The following is a 12,112-nucleotide window of genomic DNA, read 5'->3' as shown; positions in this document are numbered from 1 at the left end:
GCAAAAGCTGTTGTAATGTCAACATTTTGAACTTTGGAATGTCCAAATAAGTGTTGAGGAGAGATAAATCCAAAATCGGTCTCCACGTGTTCCCTTTCTTTGGTACTAGAAACAGGCGGGAATAAAACCCTAGACCCACTTCTGAAGGAGGTACTGGCTGTATGGCTCCCATGTGAAGAAGTAATGAAATCTGTTTGTGAGCCTCCATCCTTTGCCGAGGAGGAATGTCTGGCATACCTTTGAAAGGAGGCAATGTATGGAAATAAAACTTGTAACCTTTGTTTATAATGTCCAACACCCATTTGTCTTGGGTGACTAAAAACCAATTTTGCTTGAAGAGAGCTAGCTTTCCTCCCAAAGGAGCTGCCAGGCAAGAAGAATCTGGCAGCTGAAAATGCAGGTCATTGGGCCTGTTTACGAAAGGACTGGCCCCTACCCTCACCAGCAGATTGAGCAGGCGAACTCCAGGTTCTAGGTCTAAAGGTACTCTGAGCTCTGCCCCTACCACGCCTAGATCTACCCCTAGACTAGGAATCAGAAGAAGGGTACGTCCACCCCTTAGCAGGCCAATTTCTACTAAACTTAGGAGGTTGAACCTGCAAAAAATCTTTAACAGTCTGCATAGACTTAGCCTTGTCCTCCATTTTCTTCAAAACAGACTCCACAGGAGGACCAAACAACACTTCGGACTGTAAAGGGGCATCCAGAATTCTAGACTTAACATGTTCAGATAAATTCTGATCCTTAAGCCAGGCATGCCTACGAAGAACTGAACCAGTGGCAGCCACTCTAGAAGAAGCCTGCAAAGCATCAAAGCCACACTGCAAAGAATGTTCCCCACCTGTTCAGAAACATGCACCAAATCTTGCAATTCTTTACACTCTATGCCCTCCGCCAAAGCATCCACTTTAGATTTTAGCTGAGAAAGGAGGAAATTCTGATATTTCAACATATGAAACTGGCAATTTAAAGCCTTCATTGCCAAAGTAGAAGAGGTGTACACCTTCTTACCCCATCTGTCCAAAGCTCTAGCTTCCTTATCTAGAGGAACCGGATTCTTTACAACAGAAGCCCTAACACCCTTAGGCCCCTGACTAATAGTTTCTGGGTCCGCCCTAGGACTCTTATATAGGTATTTATGAGCCTCAGGTACCCTATAATACCTGTCCGGTTTAACTGGTGCAGGAGGCATAGAATCTGGATTAAATGAGGCCTCCGAAAAAACATCCTGAACAACATCCAAAACAGGAGGAATAGCCAAGGGTCTGTGCTGTGGTAAAAACAAGAACTCTCCTAAGCCTCTTTCTGGAATCTAAGTAATCCTGTCCTTCCCACTTAAAATGTTCCCTCAGAGTGTAAGGTTTCTGAAAATGAAAAATCCTCTGGAGGGGAAGCAGAAGGAGTAGAATCCTCAGCATCGGAATCCGAATAAGGAGGAAAATCTTGAATATCCTCAGCAGAAGACTCAGAATCATCTGAGGCCTGCTCCAAAATTTCCAACTCTGGCTCTACCCTAGGCCTCTTATCAGGAGAGGGCATGGAACCTCTAATTAAAGAAATCAAATCTTCTGCCATTTTAAGCATATGCTTCTTAGGTACAGACCCTGAAGAACCAGAACTAACTCCAGAAGAAGGCAAAACAGTCCTGCCCTTAGAAGGAGCCCTAGAAACAGTAGCAGAAGGCCTAACCCCCTTAGGCAAAGAAGGGAGAATAGTAACCTGAGAGGCCCCTTCAGCCTGACCTGACTCCTGTGATGCCACATCCTGTAAAATCAAGGTTTCCCCCGGAGACTCAACAGAAACTTCAGCCGGATCCACCTGTTCCACTGCAGTCTCTAAAGGACCGGCGTCCGAAATGGACGAATCATCCTGTCTAGGCTTTACAGATTTGTCTTTACGCTTCTTCGTGGAAGCGGGCGTCTGAGGATCCAACGGCATATTATAATTACACCGTTTGCCAAAAACTAACCTAGCGCAATCTAGCCTTCTCTTAATAGTGCGCTTATTAAACCTAGCACAAAACCGACACCCAACTACGTCGTGCTCCGGTCCCAAGCAAGGGATACAAAGCGAGTGGTAATCCCTATGCGGTATCTGCTTCCCACAAGAAATACAATTATTCACTTTTTCTGACATCCGGTAAACAACTGAGGCAAGAAAAAACAAAAATGCTCCCCAACGGGGTACCTAGCCCAACTTGGTATGTCTGAAACTCCGAAAACGAAAAATTTCAGAAAGCCGAACGGCACTTGCAACGCTGCTTCTGCATCGGACCATGCGGCAAAAAAGACTGAGGATATGACGTCGGTCATGCGCTTTTATACCCTGATGCTCTGATGTCAGGGCTGTGCGCCCATGACCGACGTCAGCCTAATACTTTGGTATTCGGGCCGACCGAGGACAGCGGACTACCCATAAGTAAGGACTGCAGCAATGTGAGATGAAGAACATCAATTATTTCCTATTAGACTCCAACCAATGAGATGCAACTCAACAATATGTGAGGGACAAGTTGCAACCTCATTCACTTGTAACTTTCTCTACCCCTGCCTGCAGGTGAAAGAAAAAAGGGCTTGCTATGGAGAAATGACTAGTACATGACAGGTAGGAGCAACAAAATGGCGCAGCAGTTGCTGCTCACAGCTCTTGGCTCTCCAGTGCATTTCTCATCTGGGGTGCCACTTGTATGGTTTTCTGTGGGTGCTCTGGCTTCATTCCACATCTAAAAGATGTGCTGTAGAAAAACTGGTGATCTTCCAAACTGCATGGAGGTGTGTACTGTGTGTGACTGAGTGAGGGTGCACATCCATATCGTGCAATGGTCTGGCACCCAGTTCAGGACCAGTTTCACTGCTGTGTCTCCACACAGTGCTGGGACAGGCCAAGGCTCCTTCATGACCCTGAAAAAGATCAGACAAGTTGTTATTGTAGAATGCATGAAGGACATGGTAATGGTATGGTCTGTTGAGCTCTGACATCACCCTGAGTAAAGCTGGAGACAAGCACCCACATCTCTCTTGCAGGAATGGCCCTCCTTCCCTAATAAGATATCCTCAAAGGTTTAACAAACGTAGGTAAAGTTAGTGTTTTTTCCTGAAAGAATCCATCAATGAACTACATCAAAAAAAGACCACACAGATCCTATACAATGTGCTTCCACCATTAAAACTAAGAAGCTGTCTGCATTTTTTTTTATTCCAATAGTTTAGAAGAGTTTATTAGCACCATAAAATGCAAACATTTAAAAGACCCAAGATTACTCACGTCTTCTGCTTTGCTGCCTTGGTCTTGCAGAGACTTCTGGAGTTCTTCTACTTGAGACTTGAGTTGTGCTATTTGTTGTTGGAACAACCTGAGGGCCAAGAGAGACGGTGAGAAGTTGTAGCATACCGGTCTGATGCTAGACTAAGGGATTTGTTACCATATTCTCTTGTTAATACTTTTAGGGCTACAGGCACAGAATAAAACTGAAGTGGCACCCTGCCCAGTACTATGTTGTTAGTTCATTACATTCAACAGGCATACTCAAACACCAAACAAAAAAACATTTATTTAGAAAATTAAGTTTTACATGCATGAGCCTAAGTCGGACTACAAAGATACAGCAGGAAAATCCACAAACTGATTTATTTATACTTTTTCCTAACTAAGCAAGGGGGTTGGCCCAATTAACACTTTTTACCTATAACACAGATCGGAAGAAAAAAAGGCAATGCGCACACAGCCAACTGTCACATCAACTAAAACAAAGATTAACCGCTTTCTTTTTGACAATACATTTACAACTTTCAAATGGGCTTGAATCTCCTTATAGCTCTTTTTCATAACTGGCCTTCGTTGATTTTTGATGTTACAATTTCGTTACCCGTGCTCTTTTGCTAGACACCTTTCAGTTACAAATCTTGGTATTGTTGTATGCATTCAGTCTGAAGGCTGTACAGTTTTAAATTTCCAATCTGTTAGTTGAGTATTTTCAAGACTAAATATCTATTACTATTTTAATAGAAAGACATTTAATACAAAACACACACACACAGCCCCAGACTGTCATTCCAGACATGGAACACATCAGAACTAAAGCATTCTGGAAGTGTTTTGCACAGACTGTGTACATGTACCACATTATTCCACATTTACAAAAGCATCTAAGGAACATCCCAAAATGTTAACTTCCAACATAAAAATGTAACTCCTGATAAAATTTAAGTATACATTGTTCTTCCGTTTTTCTTTTCATTCTTGTTATGGTCTCTGCTCTGTGGGGCTCACAGACTACACTCCTCTCAAATGCATCTTAAGGCCCAAATGTTATTACTCTGCAAAGAGAGGACATATTAATCCAGTACTTATTGTATAGTGACCCCAAAGTGTGATGCCTTGGGGACATACAATGGGGTTGATGGTAGGTGTGTTACTCAACATTGCTGCCCTCCTGGAGTGACACCACTCTGACTCACCTGCACACATCCCTCTGTGCATCCCAGTCTTTGCCAGAGACCCAACGACTGAGGTGTGCTCTTTAAGAGCTATCCGATCTTCTGCACCCATGTAAGGGGATGAATGGGATTAGCACCTTGTGCTCTGAGGCATTAAGTGATCCAGAGTCATTCTCAGTGCAGGCAGATGCACCATCCCCATATTAGTGGGCTGGCTAAAGTTATGGACAGTATCAGAGCAACACCTGTGTAAAATCATCAACCCAACCTAAGTGACAAATGTTTTGAAGGACATGTACAACCAAATGTAAGACACTGGAACTTTGTTTAGGAATATGCTTACACTGTTAACTGGTCACATGCAAAGATATGGTTACTAATCAAGTAACTAATGTGGAATACAAAACATCAATTTTACTGCAGTGCATAGTTTTACTATGTATGGCTGTGTTATTTTTCCAACAAACAATGTTTCAGGTGCAAAGGAAAATGTCATATCAGAATGCTTTATCATACTGAAGGTACACATCCAGAATGAAATACTGCCAGTGCTTTAGCATGTCATAATGATTAATGGGCAATCATCAACCTTTTTTCCATTTTCAGCATGGGGTCGGGGTGTCGTGTCAACTGTCACAGCCACGCTTGATTCAGCGCCACTCTTACCTTCCTCAACAGTCATGCCTCTCTGTTATGCATCTAATCTCATGCAATCTATCCCTCGCTTGACCGGACTTCATGAAATCCATGAACTCCTGGTCATCTGTACCCTCTTGCCTTCTGCAGTGGATTTCACAAATCTTTACCAAATCACCTTTTGCTTTCCTCAACTATGACCAAACCACCACAAAGTGTTCTCTTTGGCCATCTCTGTAAATGCGGTTAATCTTGGCCTCTGCTCTGAAGACCTCATTTCATCTTTCACAGTATGAATCTTACTGCCTGTCTGAGGCACTTTGTCTTCATCATCTCAAGCTTCTTCATCTGCAGTCTTTCTTGTCCACATTTCTAGGTCACACAAGTATTGGTCACACCACTGTCTTACTTTTCACCTTCCTTGGCATTTCTCTGTCGTACACTACCGCTGGTACTTTGTGCCCATTGACTGCGGCACCTCAGGTACTTTATCAAGAAGTCAGACTTTCCAATCCCATGGTAGTGTTTAGCCCTTTAATTTTGAGTACAAATGCAGAGATGGACAGAATGAGGATGTGTAGAGAGAGTTGCATGTTACTCCCATCTATTAGAGACCAGGGTGAAACTTGGGGGGGGGGGGGTTACTTACCCATATCTCACAATTATATTTGATTAGGGTAAGATAACTATTTTACTTTATGTGGAGTGGACGTCTGTTTCACAGAAGCAGAATTTGCTGTGGTACATACATATCCCTCCAACATGTTCCATTTATGTTGTAGAAAATACTGAGAGCGCCCTTGAGCAGGGGTTTATGCCACCACTGGACTTGCGAACATGTAAAAGGCCTGACATTGCTACTCAGTAGGCCCCATAATACCGAGATGAGGGACACGGCTTTGAGATTGTCCACTTAGCTTTTATGATTTAGGCCCATGCCTGTCTTAGTGAGGATGTGTCGAGACTGCTCTAGGTGTGATAAGTGTTTGGACAAGGACATAGTGAAAAGGGCATTACACTCAATGATTGGCCTAATGAGTGCAGAGTACAATGGAATGATTACATCTCTGGACCTGGACACCATCCATATCTTTAGAAATAAACTGTATGATGGAAAAGGACTTCTTTACAATGGTGCATACATAGTGATCAAAGGACAGTTTTTTGTCAACATAAGTTCCCAGATCCTTGACTACAGGATCAATCTTCTGAGGGGTGTTACCAATGCGATAGTTACAAGCGTAGTCATGCTTGACAAAGAATACGATTTTACATTTCTTGGTATTTAGTTTTAGTCCATGGTTCTGGCACCAGTTATTTGTTTGGATCAGGGGGATACTGATTCTAGATTTGGAAAGACAACCTAAAGCAAAGCTGACATCGGTGGAAAGTAAAGTTGTGTTACACTTACCATAAATGTACATATCCGATAAGATCAATGGTGCAGTATTAATCCTCGGGTCTTTTGCCATGCAGAAGCCCATGACCGGCCCGAGTCCCAGAGTCTTTGCATCATACCCAGCTGAAGGGCATCCGACTGACATCTGGACCTCAGGGTATAAGACTGGTGTCTGTCGACATCATCTTTAGGTCTTTCTAGGCTGTGGAAGTCGGTCCAGTGCTAGAGAATAGCACAACCCTCCCAGCTGTCTAAATCCTGTGGCAGAGGTGACAGTAGGCTAAATGGAGAGGAAGGGGGGGTACAGGAATGGGGTGATGAAAGGTTTAGGGTACTCATCACAACCCCCACTGACAGAAAGGAAGAAGGGTTGGAGTTAGTACTGCAACATGGATATAGTCGAACATCTATAACTGTAGTAATTAACAGAACTATACTATGTTGTATAAGAAACACTGACGGATTCAGCACCCAAGAAGCAAGGACAACTTCAAATTTCCATAAACGAACTCTTTTATTGGTAAAAATACGAACAGACAAGCGCTTTCACGCACCTAAGTGCGCTTCCTCAGATCTTCACATTCAAACAACATTTTCAGAGAGTATATATACCCAGTAGGATTTAATTAAGTCAGATTGATTTCAATTAATCATTTAATTAATCTAAGGGGATGAATAGTGCTCGCATTTGTATATATAAAGAAAAGTACAGTTTTGTACCTACCATAAATGTAGATGTCCGATAGGAATGCATCTGCAGTCCTTACAAATGGGTTGTCCTGTCGTCAGGCAGCCCTTCGGTCGGCCGGATTCCAAAGTCTGGGTCTGGCCTCGGCTGGTGTCGCACTTTACCCGACGTCATAGCTGCAGTTCTTCGGGTATAAAGGCATCAGCCAACGCCATTTTCCTCAGTGTTTCTTGCCCCAGATGCCAGGTGCCCTCTTGGAAGGCTAAATTTGGATAAATGCCAATGTTTCCAAATAGTAGAGAGCAAACACAAAAAATAAGCATGTATGTACATATATACAAACAAATACACCATAATAGATCCCCCCCCAGCTAGCTATAAGATGGGCAAATACCCTAGGAGTACCACAGAGGGAAGGCGGGTGGGTAATCCTGACTGCAGATGCATTCCTATCGGACATCTACATTTATGGTAGGTACAAAACTGTACTATGTCCTTCAAGGATGCATCTGCAGTCCTTACAAATGGGTAGAATACCATAGCCAAACTAGGGGAGGAGGAAAGAAGAGATTATGGTGTAGTTAGGATCCCTTGCAAAACAGCAGTGGCAAAACCTGCTCGGGATCTGGAGTATAAGGGTAAGTTATAATGCTTGGCAAATGTATGCGCGGAGGTCCAAGTAGCAGCCTCTATAATGTCCTTGGTAGCCACTCCTCATAAGAAAGCTGTGGTAGTGGCTGTAGCCCTTGTACAGTGAGGCCTGATGTTCTCTGGAGTTTTCTTTCCATGGTAGGAATAACAAAATCTAATGCAATTTCCTATCCACTTGGAGATTGTCTGTTTTGAAATTGCTTTTCCTTCCCTTCCTGTTGCATATGCTACCAGTAGCTGGTCAGTTTTTCTATTGCCCTTGGTCCTGTCCAGGTAGTAGCGTAACTGTCTATGTACATCCAAGGTATGCAACAGTCTTTCTCCCCTGTTCTGTGGGTTGGGGAAGAATGTAGGTAGGTGGATAGCCTGATTTAAAGATACTCTGGATACCACCTTAGGCATAAAAGTAGGATTTGTTCTCATGGACACTCTATCTTGATGGAAGATCAGGAAGGGTTGTACTGCCATTAATGCCTGAAGTTCAGATACCCTTCTTGCTGAAGTGATTGCCAGCAGGAAAGCAGTCTTCCATGATAAGTATTGTAATTCTGCTGTTGCTGCTGGTTCGAAAGGAGGAAGTGTCAATTTTTCTAGCACAAAGTTCAAGTCCCATGCTGGCAATGGTGGTTTCCTAGGAGGTTTTACATTTTTAATTCCTCTCAGAAACTGCCTGAGCAGAGGATGCGAGAAGACAGGAGGATCCAAGCTGTAATTCTGCTGAAATTGCTGATGCATGTATCTTGATGGAAGAATAGGACAGGCCTGTGTGGAAGAGCTCTGCCAAGTATTCCAGGATGTTGGCTATGTTTACCAGTGACACATCTCCCTTTGCAGTACTCCAAATGAGATATCTTTTCCATTTTGCTGCATAATTTTCCTTGTTGAGGGCCTGCGAGCCTCAAGGATAATGTCTTTAACCCGTTGTGATAAATTTGGGTTAATTGATCTTATGAAATGTTCCAGGCAGTCAGCTGCAGAGTTTTCAGGCTTGGATGCAGGATGTTGTAGTTGTTCTGTGTTAACAGCAATGGAACCAGGGGTAGTGTCCATATTTGTTCCAGAGACATGCTCCTTAGTAATGGGTACCAATGTTGCCTTGGCCAGTCTGGAGCTATCAGAATGATCCTTGGACGGTCCTCTTTGATCTTCAATAGCACCTTGTGCATCAAAGGAAGTGGTGGGAATGCATATGCTGTCAAGGTTTTTCCAACTGAAAGATAGGGAGTCCACCTTCCAAGCAAGTGGGTGGTACGTCCTTGTGCAGAATTTCTTTAGCTGGTGATTGCGTGGGGATGCAAATAAGTCTATTTCTGGGAGTCCCCATTTTCTTGTAATGGCTTTGAAGATGTCCGGATGCAGCATCCATTCGTGGGCATCCGTGGTAGTCCTGCTTAATATGTCTGCTAGAATGTTTTCGTTTCCTGGTACAAAAATTGCTTGTAACTGAATGTTGTAGCTCAGATCCACATTCCATAGGTCCAGTGCCATCCGGCACAGAGGGTATGAATGTGTGCCTCCCTGTTTGTTGATGTACCACATAACTGTGGTGTTGTCTGTCTTTATCAACTGACCTTCTCGGAGAAATGGTCTGAATGTCTGGATTGCCAATTTTACTGCCAGCATTTCTTTTAGATTTATGTGTAGGTGCAGCTGGTCTTGATTCCATAAGCCTTGTATGCACTTGTCCAGCATGTGGGCCCCACAACCAAGGTCTGAGGCGTCCGTCGTGATGGTTTGGCTTGGTTGAATGCTGTAGAAGGGAAATCCTGTGTTTGATTGACAGGCCTGCGCCCACCATAGGAACTCTTGCTTCAGGCATGGGATTATTGGAATTTTGGTTTCTAGGCTGTGCTTGTGTTGAGACCATAAACTCTTTAGGTACCACTGTAGCTTTCTCATATGCAGTCTGGCATGAGGGACCAATATTATGCAGGATGCCATGAAGCCTAGGGCTTGCAGTACTTTTCTTGCTGTTAGATGGTTCTGCTTGGTTAATGCCAAGAAGTAGAGAGGAAGTTGCTCTTGCTTTTCTGCAGTTAGGAATGCCATTTGCTTTGATGTGTCCAGCTCTGCACCCAAGAAGGTTATTCTGTGGGATGGTATCAGCCTTGACTTTTTTATATTGACTGTATATCCCAGGGCTTGTAGCAGGCAAATGAAAGTCTTCTGTTAGCTTGTTTTTGTTGTCCGCTTGTATCAGGTAGTCGTCCAGGTAGGGGTAAATTTGGATTCCTTGAAGCCTGCAATGAGCAATTACTGATGCCAGGCATTTCGTGAACACTCTGGGCGCAGTAGATAAGCCAAAGGGCAATGCTGAGAATTGATAATGCTCTGATCCTGCAAGAAATCTGAGGTATCTTCTGCAATTTGGTCGTATGGGGACGTGCAGGTATGCCTCCTTGAGATCTAGAGTTACCAGCCAAGACTCCTTGCCCAGCATGGGAAGAAGCTGCTGTAGAGTCAGCATTTTGAATTTTGGAACAATGAGGAATGTGTTTAAAGCGGACAGGTCGAGAATAGGCCTCCATTTGTTCTCTTTTCTTGGTACCAGGAAGAGTCTGGAGTAAAATCCTTTCCTTGCTCCATAGATGGTACCTTTTCCACAGCTCTCATCTTTAATAATTGAGATATTTGTTTTAGAGCTTCTGTCTTTTGATTTGGCAGTAGGTTTGGCATTCCTCTCTTCCCTGGTAGAGTATGGAAGTGGAACCTGTAGCCTTGGTCTATTGTCTGTAAAATCCACTTGTCTGTTGTGATGTAATGCCAGTTTATTGAGAATAAGGCTAGCTTTCCGCCTAAGGGTGCTTCTAGTTGTTCCCTTGTAGGCGGTGCCAGAGCCAAGTCACTGTGATTGTCCTGTTGCAGTGGTGGTGGCTGTGTCTGTGCCTCGCTGGTTGTTACCCTGCCACTGGCGTCCCCTGTAGGCACCCCTGGATTGGTTTCTGCCTCTTGATCGCCTATTCCTGCCTCTCTGTGCTTTAGAGGAGTCTGGAAAGGACCAAGTTTTGGAGGGCCAATTCCTGCTAAACCTTGGAGGTTGGACCTGTAAGAAATCTTTCACTGTCTGTACAGATTTTGCCTTCTCCTCCATCTTCTTCAGTACCTGTTGTGCAGGAGAACCAAATAAATTGGCCTTGTCCATGGGAGCATCTAACAGTTTTGATTTGACATGGACAGGTAAGGCCTGCTCTTTCAACCATGCATGCCTTCTGATAACTGTGCCAGTCATGGCTGATCTAAAGGAAGCCTCCAGTGCATCATAGCCACATTTTAAAGAATGGTTACTAACTTGCTGAATGTTATGTACCATTTCCTGAACATACTTCTTATCAAAAGGTTCATCAGAGGACAGTTTTTTAGTTAACTGGTCAAGCATAAATTCTTGATATTGAATCATATGAAATTGACAGTTCAAGGCCCTAGCTGACAGAGTAGCAGAAGTGTAAACTTTTTTACCCCATCTCTCTAAGGACCTGGATTCCCTTTCAGAGGGGAGGGGATTTTTAGCAGAGGTAGTTGCTACAGCCTTAGGCCCCTGGGAGATAGTCTCGGGATCTGCAAAAGGAGCCTTGAATAAATGGTGATGCGTGTCCGGGACCCTGTAGTACCTATCAGGCTTAGCAGGGGCCGGAGGTAATGAATCAGGAGCAGTACAAGCATCATTAAATGCATCATCTACAACAGAAAGAACTGGAGGTATAGCTAAAGGCCTATGTTGTGGTAAATGCAAAAAGGTTCTAAGCCTTTTTCTGGAGTCTGAAAAATCTTGGCCCTGCCACTGAAATTGTTCCCTCATAGCATGTAAGGTTTCCCCAAAAGAAAATTCCTCAGGTGGAGAGGCAGAAGGGATGGACTCTTCAGAATCAGAGTCTTCGTAAGGGGAAGAAGGAGCCTCTGGAGGGTCTGTATTTTCTGAATCAGAGGAATCATCTGTGGACACTGGCTCAGGGGGCTCTGCTCTAGGCCTCTTCTCTGGAGGTGGATGAGAGGCCCTGTCTGGATGAGGTTGGGATCCCCGGATTAAAGAAATAAGATCCTCTGCCAAGGAAAGCATTTGGGAACTGGAGCTGGGCCTGTGAGAAGGGGTCTTAACAGGCACAGATTTTGTAGATTTAGCTGCTTTAGCCCTGGCAAAGGCCTTAATGGACATGGCTGCAGGAGGCCTAGCAGCTCCACCTGCAGGAGTTGAGATATCCAAGGGAATAGTGTCAGATAATTCCTGAGAAACCGCAACCGCAGGTTGGATTTCAGAAGCCGATTCCACCAGGTTTGAAGAGGCCTCGGTAGAAGGCATGTTTTCGG

General features: G+C 44.0%; 1 protein-coding gene across 1 annotated transcript in view; it reads right to left on the bottom strand.

Annotated features, from left to right (window-relative positions):
* HOOK2 (hook microtubule tethering protein 2) overlaps window positions 1-12,112 on the bottom strand; it is a gene marked incomplete in the record, with an annotated part of 1,827,100 nt that overhangs the window by 679,430 nt on the left and 1,135,558 nt on the right. Inside the window, 1 exon segment of the mRNA XM_044084742.1 lies at window positions 3,265-3,352. Coding sequence (XP_043940677.1) covers window positions 3,265-3,352 — 88 coding nt within the window.

This window comes from Protopterus annectens, chromosome 9.part0 (assembly GCF_019279795.1).
Source record: "Protopterus annectens isolate FY-2018-M chromosome 9.part0, PAN1.0, whole genome shotgun sequence".
Lineage (NCBI taxonomy): Eukaryota > Metazoa > Chordata > Ceratodontiformes > Protopteridae > Protopterus > Protopterus annectens.
The sequence above is the reverse complement of the archived record's forward strand: the minus strand, read 5'-3'. Positions and strand labels throughout refer to the sequence as shown.